Source organism: Chiloscyllium punctatum, chromosome 1 (genome assembly GCF_047496795.1).
Source record: "Chiloscyllium punctatum isolate Juve2018m chromosome 1, sChiPun1.3, whole genome shotgun sequence".
NCBI lineage: Eukaryota > Metazoa > Chordata > Chondrichthyes > Orectolobiformes > Hemiscylliidae > Chiloscyllium > Chiloscyllium punctatum.
Window position 1 is genome coordinate 92,067,662 of NC_092739.1, and position 20,848 is coordinate 92,088,509.

At 43.2% G+C, this 20,848-nt stretch overlaps 1 protein-coding gene across 1 annotated transcript in view; it reads right to left on the reverse strand.

Moving 5' to 3' along the window:
* Positions 1-20,848, reverse strand: part of ipo11 (importin 11) — a 410,923-nt gene that overhangs the window by 374,588 nt on the left and 15,487 nt on the right. The window contains exon 4 of the mRNA XM_072570976.1: positions 18,923-19,126. Within this exon, the coding sequence (XP_072427077.1) occupies positions 18,923-19,126 (204 nt within the window). The remainder of the gene's footprint in view (positions 1-18,922; positions 19,127-20,848) is intronic.

Below are 20,848 nucleotides of genomic sequence, written 5' to 3' on the forward strand. Positions count from 1 at the left end.
TGGAGTGCAGGTTCATAGTTATTTGAAAGTAGAGTCACAGATATATAGGATAATGAAGGTGGTGTTTGGTATCCTTATTTTTATTGGTCATTGCATTGAGCTTGGGGTTCGAATGTTATGTTGTGGCTGTACAGGACATTGGTTTGGCTACTTTTGGAATACCGTGTACAATTCTGGTCTCCCTGCTACAAGAAGAATGTTGTGAAACTTGAAAGGTTCAAAAAAGATTTAAAAGGGTACTGCCAGGGTCGGTAGATTTGAGCTATAGGGAGAGGCTGAATAGGCTGGAGCTATTTTCCCTGGAGCGTCAGAGGCCGAGAGGTGACCACATAGAAGTTTATAAAATCATGAGGGGCATGGATAGGGTAAATAGACAAGGTATTTTCCCTGAAGGGGGGTGAGGGGGTCCAGAACTAGAGGGCATAGGTTTAAGATAAGAGGGGAAGATTTAGAAGAGAACTAAGGGGCAACTTTTTCATACAGGGAGTAGAGTGTGCATGGAATGAGCTGCAGAGGCTGCTACACTTGCAACATTTAAAAGGTATCTGGATGGTATATGAATTGGAAGGGTTTAGAGGAATATGGGCCAAATGCTGACAAATGCTAGATTTGTCCATGATAAATAGGGCTGGCATAAACAAGTTGGACCGAAGGGTCTGTGTCTGTGCTGAACAATTCTATGACTAAGTTAGTAAGATATGATCTGCCCTGCAGAGAGCAATGCGGACTGTCCCTAATCAGGCCATGCTTTTCCAAATTCTCTCCAATAGCTGCCCAAACACTGACATGAGACTCACCAGTCTATAATTTCCTGGATCATATCTATCTTGGAACAACATTAGTTGCTAGGTAAAAACAAGGACTGCAGATGCTGGAAACCAGAGTCTAGATTAGAGTGGTACTGGAAAAGCACAGCAGGCAGCATCTGAGGAGCAGGAAAATCGATGTTTCGGACAAAAGCCCTTCATCAGGAATAGAGACAGAGTGCCTGCAGGGTGGAGAGATAAATGAGAGGGGGGTGGGGTGGGGAGAAAGTAGCATTGAGTACAATAGGTGAATGGGGGTGCGGATGGAGGTGATAGGTCAGAGAGGAGGGTGGGGGAAGGTAGCAAAAAGTACAATGGGTGAATGGGGGTGGGGATGAAGGTGATAGGTAAGAGAGGAGGGTGGAGTGGTTAGGTGGAAAGGAAGATAGGCAGGTAGGACAGGTCATGGGGACAGTGCTAAGCTGGAAGGTTGGAGCTGGGATGAGGTGGGGGAAGGCAAAATGAGGAAACCGATGAAATCCACATTGATGCCATGGGGTTGAAGTGTTCCGAGGCGGAAGATGAGGCGTTCTTCCTCCAGGCGTCGGGTGGTGAGAGAGCGGCGGTGAAGGAGGCCCAGGACCTGCATGTTCCCTGAAGCGCTCTGCGAGGAGACGTCCAGTCTCCCCAATGTAGAGGAAACTGCATCGGAAGCAACGGATACAATAAATGATATTGATGGAAGTGCAGGTAAAACTTTGATGGATATGGAAGGCTCCTTTGGAGCCGTGGATGGAAGTGAGGGAGGAGGTTTGGACGCAGGTTTTGCAATTCCTGCAATGACAGGGGAAGGTGCCAGGATGGGCAGGTGGGTTGTTGGGGGGGCATGGACCTGACCAGGTAGTCACGGACAGAACAGTCTTTGCGGAAAGCGAAAATGGGTGGGGAGGGAAATATATCCCTGGTGGTGGGGTCTTTTTGGAGGTGGCGGAAATGTCGTCGGATGATATGGTTTATGCGAAGGTTGGTAGGGTGGAAGGTGAGGACCAGGGGGCTTTCTGTCCTTGTTATGGTTGGAGGGGCGGGATGTGGACGAGATGCGTTGGAGGGCATCTTTAACCACGTGGGAAGGGAAATTGCGGTCTCTAAAGAAGGAGGCCGTCTGATGTGTTCTGGGGTGGAAATGGTCCTCCTGGGAGCAGATACGGCGGAGGCGGAGGCGGAGGAATTGGGAATGCAGGATGGCATTTTTGCAGGAGGTAGGGTAGGAAGAGGTGTAATCCAGGTAGCTGTGGGAGTCAGTGGGCTTGTAAAATATGTCGGTGTCAAAGTCGGTCGTCATTAATGGAGATGGAGAGGACCAGGAAGGGGAGGGAGGTGTCAGAGGTGGTCCAGGTGAATTTAAGGTCAGGGTGGAATGTGTTGGTAAAGTTGATGAATTGCTCAACCTCCTCACGGCAGCACGAAGTGGCGCCGATGCAGTCATCAATGTAGCAGAGCAAGAGGTGGGGAGTGGTGCCGATGTAACTACAGAAGATGAGCTGTTCTATGTAGCCGACAAAGAGACAGGCATAACTAGGGCCCATATGGGTGCCCATCCTGGAGGAAGTGGGAGGATTAGAAGGAGAAATTGTTACGGGTGAGGACCAGTTCAGCCAAACAAATGAGAGTGTCGGTGGAAGGGTACTGTTGGGGATGTCGGGAGAGGAGGAAACAGAGAGCTTGGAGGCCTTGGTCATGGCGGACAGAGGTGTAGAGGGATTGGATATCCATGGTGAAGATGAGGCATTGAGGGCTGGGGAAATGGAAGTCTTGGAGGTGGTGGAAGGCGTGGGTGGTGTCTCGAACGTATGGGAAGTTCCTGGACTAGGGCGGATAGGACAGTGTCAAGGTCGGCACTAGTTAAATTATTTAATCTTTGAAGAAAAGTAAATTGCATATTACTTCTTCCTAAAAAAAATTATAATTAAGTCTAGCTAAGATGTTGGAAAATCATTTAGACAAGGTGACCAGTCAAAAGTTTCACTGAATTTTCATATATTCTCTCTTCAGACAAGTTCGGCATCAGGTTTTGTACAGGTTAACAGGTCATTAACGTACACACGTCAACAACTACCAAATTTATAGCATCTGCAGTCTTTTTATTTTTTTTAACATCTACCAAATGCGAAATTAGTCCTAACTTTACAAAAGATTCTAGCTTTACTGACATCTGAACATTATTCAAACTTTCTGTTCTTTCAACAGTTAATACATATCTTTCCAACCAACATGAGGGCAGATTGGCTGAAAAGAAATTAACATGAAAAATGGAAGATGAGAGTAGTGCTGAAAGAAAGGTACATTTTGTTGAAGCTTTTTGACTTATACTTGTCTGGGCAACATGCAAGACTACCGAATTAAGGGAAAACTAACATTTTTATAGTAGGAGAGGGGTGAACACTTTGATTAGTAGAGGTGCTGCTATGAAGAATGCACAAGTTATGATGTTTGACAATTAAAGTTAAGACTAGCAGCTGACAGTCAAGTCAAAAGTAAAGTACTGCACTTCCTGAAATTTTAAATGAACTTAGCCACTAATTCAGGCAAATGTAAAATAGCTCAGAACATTCTTTAAATTGGAGCAGGGGTTCTTCCTGCTGTCCTTGTCGACATGTACTCTGCAAACATCATCTCCAGAAAAAAAACAAATTAATTGGTCAATTATTCCACTGTTGCTTCTGGCATCTTTCAATAAATAAATTGTTTGCTGCACATACCTATAGGTAACAATGAAACAAATGCTTGGGAATTCGAAGGCTCTGAAATGCTGATTTTTTAACTTATATTGTATCCGTCACTTGTAACATCAATCTCTCTATTACTCTTTCAGAACATAATGATATTCTTTATTCTCTGGGAGCATGCAATTTATTGCATACTATTGCAGTTTCATTAAGTTTTCAACACAGGGAAGCCCATTCATCTGCTGTCATGACACTTCAAACAAAAGGATATTAAAAATATCAAATTCATGTCTTTTCTGATAGCAAGTTATGAAGTGCACCCATCATATTAGACTGTAGAAAAAGGAATAACTGGAAAAAGAAATGCATCACCTTGAAAGACACTTAGTGATTTTTTTTAAAATTAAACTTTACTTAGTGGTTTCCAAACAGGACACATACCATAATTTACAAAGTAAACATTACACAAATATTATGGAATGGCAAATAATGTGTTCAACTATTGATTTCCTTCACCTTTTTTGGGAAAGACATGTCTAAGTGGCAGAAAACGTAGTTTAAGGAAATATACTTGTTGTTTATTACTGCTGTGCTCCAATACCTTATGGATCTTATCCTTTTTGAATTATTGAGTATTAAAGAAAGTTTCTAGATTACTGCAGTATACCTGAGGTAGACAGTACAAGCTTAACATATCATAGATTCAGTCAGCTAGTGGTGGACGAGTGTTCAATGAAGCAAACTTCTAAGTCGTGGAGAGGATTGAATTCTTTCAACACTACTGCAGCTGCTGCCACCATTCCTATGAGTGATACAATTCCACCACACCCCTTATATAAATGGTAGGGACGCCAAGAGGTGTCAGATGCAGCCTCAGATATGCTCTTTCTTACAGCTATTGATGTGATTAGTCTAGTTCAGCTCTGATCAATAGTGACCTCTATATTCCCAAAAATGCTGATGTTGAAATCGCCTCACTGGAATAGCATGCTGGAAATCAAGTCCCACACTTCTCAGAGTCAGCACTAATGTTAAAGATTTTATAAAGTATGTAGAATTCCCCAATTTACTTGGTATTTCGATCCAGATTGACAGAAAACATAGGCCAGGTGTAAAGGATATACCTCAACAATTTTTCACATTGTCAGGTAGATGCCAGTGTTGCAGCTGCTCTGAAATTGAATGGCTGGGGTGCAGCAAATTTGAGTACAGCTTTCACTACAATTGTTGAAATATTATCAGTCCACAGAGCCTTTACAATCTCCAGTGCCTTCAGGCATTTCTAGACATCATGTGCAATTAATTGATTTGATTGGCATCTGTCATGTTTGTGTCCTTTGGAGGAGACAGAGATGGGTCTTCAACTCTGTATATCCACGTTCCTAAGCGTCCTGCCATTTACAATACATTTTCCTCTTACATTTGACCTCCAAATATGCATCACCTCACACTTGTCTGGATTAAACTCTACCTGCCATTTCTCTCTCCATTTTCCAACTGATCCATATCAATTGACAACCTTCCTCACTATACACAAGTCCATTAATTTTAATGGAGCAAATTACTGCAAATGCTGGAAATCTGAATATAAAAAAAATGTCGTAAATAACAGCAAGTCAGCCAGTATCCATGGAGAGACAGCAAGCTAATATTTTGAGTCTAAATGCCTCTTAAACATTGCAATCATTTCTGCTTCTGTAACCTCCCCTGGCAGCACATTCCAGACTGCTACCATTCACATATTTTCTTGAACGTTTCTCTCTCTCACCTTACACTTAATATTTAACAGAGCTCTGATGAAGAGTCATCTAGATTCAAAACATTAGCTTGCTCCATGGATTCTGCCTGACCTGCCATGATTTCCAGCATTTTTTGTTTCCATTAATTTTCATATTGAATGCACCTTTACTAATCAAACCACTCACATCTTCATCCAAGTCATTTATGTATATCACAAACACAGATCCCACCACGGATCCTTACGGAACACCACTGGTCACAGAGCTCCAGGCAGAAAAGCAGTCCTTAACAACTATCCTCTTGTCTTCTAAGGCCAGGCCAATTTTGTATACAATTTGCCAAATCACATGAATCCCATGTTACTTAATCTTCTGGACCTGAAGAACCTTTTCAAATTCTTTAGTAAAGTTCATTTAGACAGCATACACCGCCTTTCCCTCATCAAACAATTTTGTCACTTGCGCAAAAAACTCAATCAAATTTGTAATAGAAGATCACCTCTGCAGAAAGCCATGCTGACTATCCCTAAGTCCATTATTTTCCAAATGTGAGTTCATCCATTTCCTAGGAATTTTCTCCAATAATTTGCCTATCATTGATATAAGAATACCATCCTAGAATTCCCTGGATTATCCTTTTTAAGCAAACTAACAATATTGCCTATTCTTCAGCCTTCTTGGTCCCTGCCTGTGGCTAAAGAGGATACAAAAATCTCTGACAAAGCCCCAGCAATCTCCTCCCTTGTCTTCCTCAGTATCCAAGGATGAGACCCGTTATCTACCTTAATGTTTTTCAAATAACCCAATACCATCTCTTTAATATCAACATGCTCCAGAATATCAACGTACCCTTCTCTAATCTTACCATCATCTATGCCATTCTCCTTGGTGATTACTCATTACTTATTAAATACCTCATCCATTTCCTCTGGTTCCATACATAAATTCCCTCCTTTGTTCTTGAGTGGACCTATCCTTGCCTTATTGCTTCTAATATACATATAAAATGCCTTGGGATTCTTCTAAATCCTTTCCAAGAACATTTCTTCTAGCCCTCTTAATTTGTCAAGTTCTTTCCCGCTTCCTTTATATTCCTTAAAGGCCTTGTCTGACTTCAGTATCCTAAACCTTACATATGCTTCCTTTTCATTTTTGACTAACCTTTCAATATCGCTCGTCATCCAGGGTTCTCAAATCTTGCCACCCTAATCTTTCATCCTCAAAGGAACATCCTGAACTCTGATCAACTCACATGTAAAAGACTCCCACTCGTCAAATGTGAGATGTGACCTCAAACAATGACCTTCAATATAATTTCTCTAGTTCCTGCCTAATATTGTTCTAATTACCCATACCCCAAATTAGTGCTTTCACCTAAGGACCAGTCTTATCCTTATCCATAGCTACTTATGGAATTGTGATCACAGTTCCCAAAATGATTGCCCACTGAAACTTCAATCACCAATATAAAAGTCTAGTACAGTCCCTTCAAGACTGTTTCAAGAAATCCTCCTGAAGGCAGCTAACAACCTCTGCCCCATGTAATTCCCAGGCACAAAGGAAGTCCCAGTCAATATTGGGAAGTTAAAAATCACCCATAACAACACTGTTGTTTTCACATTGTCATAAAGTCATATAGCACGGGAACAGACCTTTCAGTTAAACTCACCTGCACCAGGCAAACATCCCAATCTGAAATAGTTCCATTTGCCAGCATTTGGCCCATGAAACTCTAAACTCTACCTCTTCATACACCCATCCTGATGCCTTTTAAATGTTTTTTTACTTGTGTCTGCCTCCACCACTTCCTCTAGCAGCTCATGCACTATCCTCTGCATGAAAAAGTTACCCCTTAAGTCCTTTCTCAATTTTTACCTTCTCAGCACAAACTATGCTCTCTTGTCTACCCACCCTAGGAAACATTCCTTGGCTATTCATCCTATTCATGCCCCTCATGATTTTATAAACCTTTATAAGGTGACTGCAGTCTCCGACACTCCAGGGCAAAAAGCCCCAGTCTATTCAGCCTCTCCCTATAGCTTAAACCTCCCAATCCCGGCAACATTCTTATAAATCTTTTCTACGCCCACTCAAGCTTAACAACATCCTTGCTTTCGAATGGCGACCAGAATTATACACAGTGTTTCAAAAGTGTACTCACCAATTTGCTGTATATCTGCACCATTACATCCCAACTCCTATACTCAATGCTACAACTGATGAAGGCAAGCATGCCAAACACCTTCTTCACTACCTTATTCACCCACGACTCCACTTTCAAGGAACTATGCACCCACACACATAGGACTTCTTGTTGGCAACACTCTCCAGTGCCCTACTATTAACTGTATAAATCTTGCACTGTTTTGCCTTATCAAGATGCAACAACTCACAATTATAAATTAAATTTTGTCTGCCACTCCTCAGCCCATTGGCCCATATGATCACAGTCCCATTGTATTCTGACATAATCTTCTTCAGTGTTCACTACATCACCTTACTAACCAGATCTCCTATATTCATGTCCAAATCATTCACATAAATGACAAAAAGTAGTGGACCCACACTGATTCTTGTGACACACCGCTGGTCACAAGCCTCTAGTCCAAAAAGCAACCTTCTACTATCACCCTCTGTCTCCTACCTTCAAGCCAATTTTGTACCCAATTGGCTAGCTACCCCTAGATTCTGTGTGATCTAATCTTACTAACCAGTCTCCATGCAAAACCTTGTAGAACACCTTGGTGAAGTCCATCAGGAGAACGTCTACTGCTCTACATTCATCAATCTCCTTTGTCATCTCTTCAAAAACTCAATCAAGATAGTGAGATACGATTCCAAAGGCACAAAACCATATTGATTAGCCCTAATCAGTCCTTGCCTTTCCAAATGCACGTAGATCCTGTCCCTCCGAATTCCCTCCAAAAACTTACCCACCAATGACATAAGGCTCATGGATTTCTAGCTCCTTGGCCTTTCCTTTCAACTTGCCTTAAATAATAGGACATTAGCCATCCTCCAGTCTTCCGGCACCTCACCCATGGCTCTCGATGACACAAATATCACAGCAAGGAGCTCAGCAATCACTTGCCTAGTTTCACACTAAGTTTTAAGAAACACCTGATCAGGTTCGGGGATCTGTCTACTTTTATGCTTTTTAAGATCTCTAGCACCTCTTCTTCTGTGGTATGAACTCTTTTCAAGACATCACTATTCATTTCCCCAAGTTCCCTAGCTTCCATGCTCTTCTCCACAGTAAATACTGACAAAAAATATTTGTTTAGTATTTTACCATTCTCTTGTGCTTCCACACATAGATGGCCACATTAATTTTTAAGGGGCCCTATTCTCTCCCTAGTTATTCTTTTGCTCTTAAAGTACTTCATGAATATCTTTGGACTCTCTTTAACTTTATTTCCAAAATCATCTCTTGTTCCCTTTTTGACCTCTTGATTTCCCTCGAGAGTATGTTATTCACTCAGCTGTCTATGTCTGATATATGCCTGCTTTTTCTTGATTGTAACCTCAACTTCTTTGGTCATCCAGCATTCCCTACATCTACCTATCTGCACTTCGCATTAACAGGAACATATAGTCTCTAGACTGTTGTCATCTCATTCTTAAAGACCTTCCACTTTTCAACTGTCCCTTCACCTGTGAATATCCTCCCTCAAGCAATTTTAAAGGTTCCTGTCCAATACTGTCAAAATTGGCCTAACTCCAATTTAAAATTTTAACTTTTGATCAGTTCTATGTTTTCCCATAACTATTTTAGAACTAGTAGAATTATGGATCACTTTCCCCAAAGTCCTTCCCCACTGATACCTCAGTTACTTGCCCTGCCTTATTTTCCAACAGAAGTTTAAATGTTACTCATTTTCCAGGGGGTATATCCACATACTGAAGAAGAAAGTTTTCGTGTACACACTTAAATTCCACCCCATCTAAGCCCTTAACACTATAACGGTCCTAGTCTGTTTGGAAAGTTAAAATCCGTACCATTACGTTCCTATTTTCCTTACCAATAGGTGAAATTTCCTTACATAGTTGCTTCTCAATTTCTCATTAACTATTAGAGGGCCTTTAATACAATCCCACAAAGTAATTACACCTTTCCTAAGTTCCACCCATTATAATTTGACTGGATAATGTCTCCAGAATATCCTCCTTAAGTAGAGCCGCAATGTTATCCCGAAGCAAATACACCACTCCCCCTCCTCTCTTGCTTCCCTTTCTATAGCATCTATACTATGGAACATTAAGCTGCCAGTCCTGTCTATTCCTGTCCTACATTTCTGTGTTATCAGATTATCCGGCAAGATCACAAGGTCCCATTGTTTAGCTAAACTATGTTATCCGGCATTCAATTAACTGAACGAAATACCCCCTGTCCGTGTCCTTCGGATAATCGAGATTCCTCTGTATTTGACTTGCTCCCCTATCTACTTACAAACATCTTTCCATAGTCTACTTATGTATCTGACCTCGGTTTCCTGCTGGTTATTGGGAGAACTATAGCATTTCTCCATCCTTGTGATTTCTACTGTCTTATTCCTGAGTTCCACCCATATGGCCTTGCTGGAGGTCCCCTCTAATGTGTCCTCTCTCAAAGCAGCTGTCGCATTCTCCTTAATCAGAGTCAAGAGTGTGCTGCTGGAAAAGCACAGCAGGTCAGGCAGCATCAGAGGAACAGAAGAATTGACTTTTCAGGCAAAAGCCCTTCGTCAGGAAAGAGGCTTGTGGATTAGGGCTGAGAGATAAAAGGGAAGAGGGTGGGACTGGAGAGATGGTAGCTGGGAAAGCAATAGGTGAATGAAGGTGAGGGACAAGGTGATAGGTCAGAGGGGGGAGTATTCGACAGGACAGCAGGGTGGTACTGAGTTGGAGGCTTGGGACTTGGATAATGCGGGGGTGGGGGGGGGGGGGGGGGGGGAAATGAGGAAGCTGGTGAAATCAACATTTATCGAGTGTAGTTGCAGGGTTCCAAGGCAGAATATAAGGCATTCTTCCTCCAGGCATCGGGTGGTAGCGGTTCGGTGGCGGGGGAGTTCAGGACTTTCATGTCCTTGAAGGAGTGGGAGGGGGAGTTGAAGTCTTCAGCCACGGGGCGGTGGGGTTGGTGGGTGAGGGTGTCCTAAAGATGTTCTCTGAAACAATCCACAAGGCGGCATCCTGTCTCCCTGAAGTAGAGTAGACCATACCAGGTGCAACGGATGCAGTGGATGATATTGGTAGAGGTACAGGTAAATTTCTGTGGAAGGATCCCTTGGGGCCTTGGACGGAGGAGAGTGGTGTGGGCTCAGGTACTGCACTTCATGCTGTGGCAGGGAAAGGTGCCAGGAGTAGGGTGTGGGCTGGTAGAGGGGGTGTGGACCTGATGAGGTCTTTGGTGGTGGGGTCCGTTTGAAAGTGGTGGAGGATGATGCGATGTATATCCAAACAGACCCCACCAAAGATATATTTCCTCCCCATCCCCATCAGTGTTCCAGAAAGACCATTCCCTCTGCGACTCCCTTGTCAGATCCACACGCCCCACCAGCCCACACCCCACGATTGGCACCTTTCCCTGTGACCGCAGGAAATGTAAAACCTGCGCCCACACCACCCCCCTCACCTCCATCCAAGGTCCTATGGGATCCTTTCACATCAGTCAGAAATTTACCTGTGCCTCTACCAATGTCATCTACTTCATCTGTTGCACCCGGTGTAGTCTGCTATACATCAGGGAGACAGGACACCTTCTTGCGGATCATTTCAGGGAACATCTCTGGGACACCTGCACCTACCAACCTCACCACCCTGTGGCTGAACGCTTCAACTCCCCTTCCCACCCCACCAATGACATGCAGGTTCTGGGCCTCCACCACCACCAAACCATTACCACCTGACACCTCATATTCTGCCTTGGGACTCTGCAACCACATGGGATAAATGTTGATTCCAACAGCTTCCTCATTTCCCCTCCCCTCCCCCCCACATTAAGCCAGTCCCAAGCCTCCAACCCGGCACCACCCTCCTGACCTATTACTCCCCCCCCGCCTTACCTATCACTTTGTCCCTCACCTTCATCCACCTATCACTTTCCCAGCTACCTTCCCCCCCAACCCCACCCCGTCCCATTTATCTCTCAGCCCCAACTGACATGCCTCTTTCCTGATGAAAGACTTCTGCCCAAAACATCAATTCTTCTGCTCCTCAGATGCTGCCTGACTTGTTGTGCTTTTCCAACAACACACTCTTTGATTCCGATCTCTAGGCATCTGCAGTCCTCACTTTCTCCTAATTCTCCTTAATCAGTCATGGAGCACTTCTACATCCCTCTCTATCATGCCTGAAGCATTTAGACTCTGCAACGTTGAGGTCCCAGTTCATCCCTTCTCTCAGCCAAGTCTCTATAATGGCTCAAACATTGTAGTTTCATGTACCAGTCCATGCTGTAAGCTCATCTACTTTGCCTGTTATGATGCTTGCATTAAAGCAGTGGCTGGGGAAACCTTTACAAACAATTATTTGGGATGGAATCAGGAGATACGCAAAAAACGTTGGGTTTGATTAGAAAAATGGATTTCTAATGGAAAGGTAATGGAAAGAGCTGCTGAAGATAATATTTATGTAATGGCATATAAGGATTTCCAGGAGACATTTCATATAGTGCTTTACAATAGACCTATGAAAAAAGTTGCTGGTCATGGTATAAAAGGGAACAATCAAAAACGAAAAGTGGATTTACAGGTAGAGGCAGAGGGCATGGCTCAGGTAATAAATACTTTGCAACTGTCTTTACAAAAGATGAGGATACTTTTCAGGCCATGGTGACACAGGAATATAACCTGTCACAAGAGGGATCAAAATTTGTAAAGTTGACAATGTAGATTCAAAATTAGCGAAATGATAGAAAACAGAGTATTATTTTTTCCATACTGGAGTACGGTCAGTACGGCATCCTTGCTTTTCCAGATATTTATTCATGACCTGAACTTGGTGTGCAAGCAACAATTTCCAAGTGTGCAGATGATAATAAATTTGGAAGAACTGCAAACTGTGTGAGCAATAGTGTGGAACTCCAAAAGAAGTGTGACAAATTGGCAGAGTGGGCAGATAGGTGGGGAATGAGGTTTATTGCAGACAAGTGAGAGGTGACACACTTTGGTACGGAGAACATTGAAAGACAATATAAAAGAGAGGAACAATTCTACAAGGAGTACAAGAGCAGAGAGACCTGGGTGTACATGTGCACAATCATTGAAGGTTTAACCTGGACAAGACACTTCTTAAATTTCAATAGGAGTATTGTGTACAGTTGGGTGCCACATTATAGAAAAGCTTCGGCAATGAGGATAGATTGAAGAAGTTGGCACTCTTGTCCCTGAAGAGAAGACGATCGAGAGGAGATCTGATTGAGGTTCTCAAAGTCATGAGCGGGCTGGACAGAGCAGATTGGGTGAAGCTGTTTCCACTTGTAAGTGAAATAAGAACAAGAAGGCATAGATGTAAAATGACGTGCAAGCAAAGCAAGGGTGATGCAAGAAAAAAAATCTTCTTCATACAGTGAGATGTTAAGGTACAGAATGCTCTGCCTGGAAATATGGTGAAGGTTCAGAATTGCACACAGTACTCTAATTGTTGCCTATGTTTTATGCAGTTCCAGCAGAACTTCCCTGCTCTTCAACTCTGTGCCTCAGCTAATAAAGGCAAGTATTCCCATTTGCATTCTTAACCACTATCAACCTATCCCGCTAGCTTAAGGGACGAGGGGTTATGCACACCAAGGTCCCACTGATTCTCAATGCTTCCAAAAATGGTACTACCATTTTTTGAAAAGGTGACCAAAATGATCAATGAATGTAGAGTGGTCGATGTTGTCTACATGGTCTTTAGCATGGCCTTTAAAAAGGTTCTGCTAAACCTTTTAGTAGGGTTAGATAACATGGCATTCAAAGACAGCTAGCTAATTGGATACAAAATTGGTTGGACGGTAGAAGACAGAGTGGTGGCAGAGGGTCATTGTACAGACTAAAGGCCTGTGACCAGCTTTATGCAGCAAGCATCGGTCCACTATTGTTCATTATTTATATTAACGTCTTGGATGAGAAGACAGGAGGCATGGTTCGTAAGTTTGCAAATTACATCAAAATTGATAATATAATGAACAGTGAAGAATGTTATCTAAGAGTACAACGGGATCTTGATCAACTGGGCCAACGGGCCAAGGAATGGCAGATGGTGTTTAATCTAGAAAAAATGCAAGCTGTTGCATTTTGGTAATACAAACCAAGGGCGGGACTTACACATTTAATAGTAGGGCCCTCGAGAATGTTGTTGAACAGAGAACCTAAGGGTGCATGTATATAGTTTCCTGAAAGTGATGTCACAGGTAGACAGGATGAAATCAGCATTTTAAATTCGTTGGTTAGTGCATTGAGTAAAGAGTTCAGAAACCATGTTACAACTGTACAAGACATTTGTAAGGTCACATTTAAAATACGGTGTACAATTCTGGTCAACCTGCTGTAGGACGGATGTTATTAAATTGGAAAGAACGCATAAAAAAAATTTACAAGGATGTTACCAGACTGGAAGACTGGACAGGCTGCAAACTCTTTTTTCCCTGGAGCATGGGAGTCTGAAGGGTGACCTTAAAGAGGTTTATAAAATCACGAGGGCCATAAGATGAATGGCCAAAGTCTTTTCCCCACGGTAGGAGAGTCCAAGAGGGCATGGTTTTAAGAGGGGGAATATTTAAAAGGGACCTGAAGGGCAACATTTTCACACAGAGGGTGGTGTGCATCCAGAATGAACTGCCAGAGGAATTGGAGATGGGTACAATTACAACATTTTAACAATATTTGGACTGGTACATGGATAGTAGAGATTTAGAGGAATATGGGCTAAATGCAGGCAAATGGGACTAGTAAGTTCAGGAAACATGGCCAGTATGGATGAGTTGAGCCAAATGACCTGTTTCCATGTTATATGACTATATATGGAGGTTGGTATACAACGTATCATCCGCCATCATTTCCGCCACCTCCAAACGACCCCACCACCAGGGATATATTTCCCTCCCCTCCCGTTCTGAAAAGACCACTCCCTCCGTGACTCCCTCGTCAGGTCCACACCCCCCACCAACCCAACCTCCACTCCCGGACCTTCCCCTGCAACCGCAAGAAATGCAAAACTTGCACCCACACCTCCCCCTTTACTTCCCTCCAAGGCCCCAAGGGATCCTTCCATATCCGCCACAAATTCACCTGCACCTCCACACACATCATTTACTGCATCCGCTGCACCCGATGTGGCCGCCTCTATATTGGGGAGACAGGCCGCCTACTCGCGGAACGTTTCAGAGAACACCTCTGGGACACCCAGACCAACCAACCCAACCACCCAGTGGCTCAACACTTCAACTCCCCCTCCTACTCCACCAAGGACATGCAGGTCCTTGGACTCCTCCATCGCCAGATCATAGCAACACGACGGTTGGAGGAAGAACGCCTCATCTTCCGCCTCGGAACCCTCCAACCACAAGGGATGAACTCAAATTTCTCCAGTTTCCTCATTTCCCCTCCCCCCACCTTGTCTCAGTCAAATCCCTCAAACTCAGCACCGCCTTCCTAACCTGCAATCTTCTTCCTGACCTCTTCGCACCCACCCCCACTCCGGCCTATCACCCTCACCTTGACCTCCTTCCACCTATCGCATTTCCAACGCCCCTCCCCCAAGTCCCTCCTCCCTACCTTTTATCTTAGCCTGCTGGACACAACTTTCCTCATTCCTGAAGAAGGGCTCATGCCTGAAACGTCAATTCTCCTGCTCCTTGGATGCTGCCTGACCTGCTGCACTTTTCCAGCAACACATTTTCAGCTCTAATCTCCAGCATCTGCAGTCCTCACTTTCTCCTCGAAGAACCTAACTGGACACAGGCTTTCAGTCACAAAAGCACCCTTTGACCATCAACCTTGGCTTCCTGACACTAAACTAATTCTGGATACAATTAGCCAGATTTCCTCGAATTTCATGGAATCTTACTTTCAGTATCAATCTCCTCTGCAGGACCTTGTCAAAAGCCCTGAAGCCCAAGCAGACTACATCAAAAACATCGTCCTCATCTACAAACATGGTCACCTCTTCAAACAATTTAATCAAGTTGGTTAGACATGATTTACCATAACAAAACCATATTGACTGTTCTTGATTAATCCCTGCCTATCCAAGTACAGATTACTAATGTCCCTCAGAATTGTTTCCAATAGTCTCCCTACCACTGAGGTTAGACGGACTGCCTCTAGTTTCCTAGTTCAGCTCTTCCTCCCTTCTTGAGGGACGGTATCCCAATGGCTGTTCTCCAGGTCTCTAGCACCTCTTCTGTGGCCAAGGAGGAATTGAAAATTGCTAGTGCCCCTGCTATTTCCTCCCTTGCCTCATTCATACATTTCATCTAACACTTAAATTTAATTATAACAGTTTTTATCCCTGATTTCTACAACCACCAGCAAACACAAAAACAATAATTCATCTAGAATCCGACTATATTGTCCAGCTCCATGCACTATGGTCTATATTGTTCTCATATTAGTTTTTCCAGCTTGGAGCTGGTGTGTAGTTTTAGTTGAGGAAATTTTGCTACAGCTTGTGCCTCCTACTTCTGAAGCACCTTTGTGGTGAATTAAGTTTAAAACCAAGTTGTTCCTCTGGAAGGATGAATGAAAAAAGCTTTTTAATTTTTTTTCTCTGAGCAACTTATTTCTGCTAAAACCTGAGGGAGAACCCAGCATGATTAGTGACTTGGTCAAATATGCAAGAACACCTGATTGAGACACTTTGGAACATTTTGCCTCTTATCCTTTTGCCTTCAAGAAAAACTGCCATGGGTGAAGTGGTTCACTTTTCAAAATTCAATCTTTGCAAAGAGAAATCAGTATTTTTTTTCTCTTTACATGATGAGTAAGATAATGTTTGTGTTTATTCAGATATTTAGAAGGATAAGTATTTATATTTTCATCTTACAAATTTTGCATAATAACTAAACTTGCACCTTTCCATAATGTGTTTTGTAATAAATCTATAATTGTGTTTATTAAAGAAATTTAGTGGATTTTTTTATTCCGGGTCTAATACAGAAGACAACTGACATATCAACAATTGGATATAATGTTGTGGTTCTGTTCGCCGAGCTGGGAATTTGTCTTGCAAACATTTCGTCCCCTATCTAGGTGACATCCTCAGTGCTTGGGAGCCTCCTGTGAAGCGCTTCTGTGCTGTTTCCTCCGGCATTTATAGTGGCCTGTCTCTGCCGCTTCCGGTTGTCAGTTCGAGCTGTCCGCTGTAGTGGCCGGTATATTGGGTCCAGGTCGATGTGTTTGTTGATAGAATCTGTGGATGAGTGCCATGCCTCTAGGAATTCCCTGGCTGTTCTCTGTTTGGCTTGCCCTATAATGGTAGTGTTGTCCCAGTCGAATTCATGTTGCTTGTCGTCTGCGTGTGTGGCTACTAAGGAGAGCTGGTCGTGTCGTTTCGTGGCTAGTTGGTGTTCGTGTATACGGATCGTTAGCTGTCTTCCTGTTTGTCCGATGTAGTGTTTTGTGCAGTCCTTGCATGGGATTTTGTACACTACATTGGTTTTGCTCATGTTGGGTATCGGGTACTTTGTTCTAGTGAGTTGTTGTCTGAGTGTGGCTGTTGGTTTGTGTGCTGTTATGAGTCCTAATGGTCACAGTAGTCTGGCTGTCAGTTCAGAAATGCTCCTGATGTATGGTAGTGTGGCTAGTCCTTTGGGTTGCGGCATGTCATCGTTCCGTTGTCTCTCCCTTAGGCATCTGTTGATGAAATTGCGAAGGTATCCGTTTTTGGCGAATACTTTGTATCGGTGTTCCTCTTCCTCTTTTTGTAGTTCTGGTGTGCTGCAGTATGTTGTGGCCCTTTTGAATACTGTCCTGATGCAACTTCATTTGTGTGTGTTGGGGTGGTTGCTTTCATAGTTTAGGACTTGGTCTGTGTGTGTGGCTTTCCTGTATACATTTGTGGTGAATTCTCCGTTCGGTGTTCTCTGTACCATCACGTCTAGGAATGGGAGTTGGTTATCCTTTCCTTCCTCTCTAGTGAATTGGATTCCTGTGAGTGTGGCGTTGATGATCTGGTGTGTGTTTTCTATTTCTGTGTTTTTAATTATTACAAAGGTGTCATCCACGTATCTGACCCAGAGTTTGGGTTTCGCCAAAAACGCCCAGTTTTTGGGTTTCACCCAGTATTCGCCAAAAACGGATACCCTCGCAATTTCATCAACAGATGCCTAAGGGAGAGACAACGGACCGAGGACATGCCGCAACCCAAAGGACTAGCCACACTACCATACATCAGGAGCATTTCTGAACTGACAGCCAGACTACTGTGACCACTAAGACTCATAACAGCACACAAACCAACAGCCACGCTCAGACAACAACTCACCAGAACAAAGTACCCGATACCCAACATGAGCAAAACCAATGTAGTGTACAAAATCCCATGCAAGGACTGCACAAAACACTACATCGGACAAACAGGAAGACAGCTAACGATCCGTATACACAAACACCAACTAGCCACGAAACGACACGACCAGCTATCCTTAGTAGCCACACACGCAGACGACAAGCAACATGAATTCGACTGGGACAACACTACCATTATAGGGCAAGCCAAACAGAGAACAGCCAGGGAATTCCTAGAGGCATGGCACTCATCCACAGACTCTATCAACAAACACATCGACCTGGACCCAATATACCGGCCACTACAGCGGACAGCTCGAACTGACAACCGGAAGCAGCAGAGACAGGCCACTATAAATGCCGGAGGAAACAGCACAGAAGCGCTTCACAGGAGGCTCCCAAGCACTGAGGATGTCACCTAGACAGGGAACGAAACGTTTGCAAGACAAATTCCCAGCTCGGCGAACTGAACCACAACAACAAGCACCCGAGCTACAAATCTTCTCCCAAACTTTGAACTTGGATATAATATTTTATGTTGCTACCAGTGAAGCAGTAAGATCAGAACAACAATGCACTCCTCTGTCTTGGTCATAACAACATGTATCTGCTGTGGCATAACACGTGGAGAAAACTAATTAGATTAGATTAGATTAGATTACTTACAGTGTGGAAACAGGCCCTTCGGCCCAACAAGTCCACACCGCCCCGCCGAAGCGTAACCCACCCATACCCCTACATTTACATCTACCCCTTACCTAACACTACGGGCAATTTAGCATGACCAATTCACCTGACCTGCACATCTTTGGACTGTGGGAGGAAACCGGAGCACCCGGAGGAAACCCACGCAGACACGGGGAGAACGTGCAAACTCCACACAGTCAGTCGCCTGAGGCGGGAATTGAACCCAGGTCTCTGGCGCTGTGAGGCAGCAGTGCTAACCACTGTGCCACCGTGCCGCCCATGGGCTGCCAATTAACCAGTCTTTATAATCAAATTCTTCTCCATTTTGCTGTATTTTCAAACTTTCTCCTAAAATAATTGTGTGCTAACTTCGTCCTTTCAACTGTCTCCTACAAATCCACACTTAAACCATCCTTTTGCTTAAAATAACCATATACCCCTTCCACCCTCCAAGTTCAAAAGCTGTTCTTTTACATGTACAATGATATTTAAATATAAACTCTATCATTTTATATAAATATAAACTTTATCAAAGTATGTTTAAAAATACTTACATCTTGAAACAACTTCTTATCTGCTATCAGTTTTTTAGATGACAGTGTCTTAGTAACATGATAAAAGGCAAGCAGTGCCCTATGCTGACGCAGATCATCCTGAACCTTAACAGATTCCAACAGTGTGGGAATTAATTCTGGCCAGTGTCGAGGGCAATCTAACCTGGCAACCTTAGCAATCAGTACTCCAATTTGTGTTGCAATCTGTAAAGATATAAACCACAAACAGGTTAAGTGATCAAACTCAGAAGCAGTCCATGGAAAGAAAAGTGCAGAACTACTGGAAAAAATATTTATGCTGTCAAATGAGTACAGGTACACAGAAATCATTAGGTTTCAGATTTAAGAGAAAATCTTTGTTCAACTAATTTCAGTCAATGGATAAATTTGATGTTGTTTGTAATAGATTATTCGCCAAAAAAATTGTCAAGTCAGAAATGCACAGACAAGAGGAGATTGTGAAAATTACCAAATATCTGTACTCATTTTTAATCAATGCTGATTCAACTGACAGAAAAAGATGATTGTTCAAATTGCATTGCAGTTCACTATTGCTTAAAAGCTCAGAAAAGCACTAAAGTTACACCCTGGCTACGAAGTTAGAGCTTCAACGCAGAGTCGGAATTGTTCCAGATGGGTTGGGACATCAATATCACATCTCCACAAATGGATGTGTGGAAAGAACTCCATGTTAAGATTCAAATTTGAGACAGTTTCATAGTTAATAAGTTTTGTTGACTTTGGTTGAAGGATTATGGACACCTGGAATAATTTTTTTTAAAGACATCAAAGGAAGGACAGTGAAACATTTTTTTAAACACAGAATCTTGAATCCTTAAATGAAAATCCCATGGGTTCCGAATAACTGCTTGAATTCACATCAGGGAAAACACTTCAGTGGTTTTAGGATTGATTTTACGGGTGTTCTGTGAGAATGGTGCTTTGCATGCATGGAGTTTTTTTTTTGGATTTTCATTTGGGAAAGCTTGCTGAAAGGAAGGAGCTGTACAACTCAATTCTCTTATAACAATAGACAATAGGTGCAGGAGTAGGCCATTCTGCCCTTCGAGGCTGCACCACCATTCAATATGATCATGGCTGATCATCCTTAATCAATATCCTGTTCCTGCCTTATCTCCATAACCCTTGATTCCATTGTCCTTGAGAGTTCTATCCAACCCTTTCTTAAATGAATCCAGAGACTGGGCCTCCACTGCCCTCTGGGGCAGAGAATTCCACACAACCACCACGGTTCTCCTCATCTCTGTCCTAAATGGTCTACCCCGTTTTTTAAGCTGTGTCCTCTGGTTCGGCACTCACCCATCAGCTGAAACATATTTCCTGCCTCCAGAATGTCCAATCCTTTAATAATCTTATATATGTCTCAATCAGATCCCCTCTCAGTCTTCTAAACTCAAGGGTATGCAGGCCCAGTCGCTCCAGTCTTTCAGTGTAAGGTAGTCCCGCCATTCCAGGAATTGACCTCGTGAACCTACGCTGTACTCCCTCAATAGCCAGAATGTCTTTCCTCAAATTTGGAGACCAGAACTGCACACACTACTCCAGGTGTGGTCTCACCAGGGCCCTGTACTGCTGCAGAAGAACCTCTTTGCTTCTATACTCAATCCCTCTTGTTATGAAGGCCAGCATGCTATTAGCCTTCTTCACTACCTGCTATACCTGCATGCTTACCTGCATTGACTGGTGTACAAGAACACCCAGATCTCTGTGTACTGCCCCTTTACCTAAATTGATTCCATTGAGGTAGTAATCAGCCTTCCTGTTCTTGCCACCAAAGTGGATAGCCATACATTTATCAATATTAAACTGCATCTGCCATGCATCTGATCACTCACCTAACCTGTCCAGGTCATCCTGTAATCTCCAAACATCCTCCTCACATTTCACCCTGCCACCCAGCTTAGT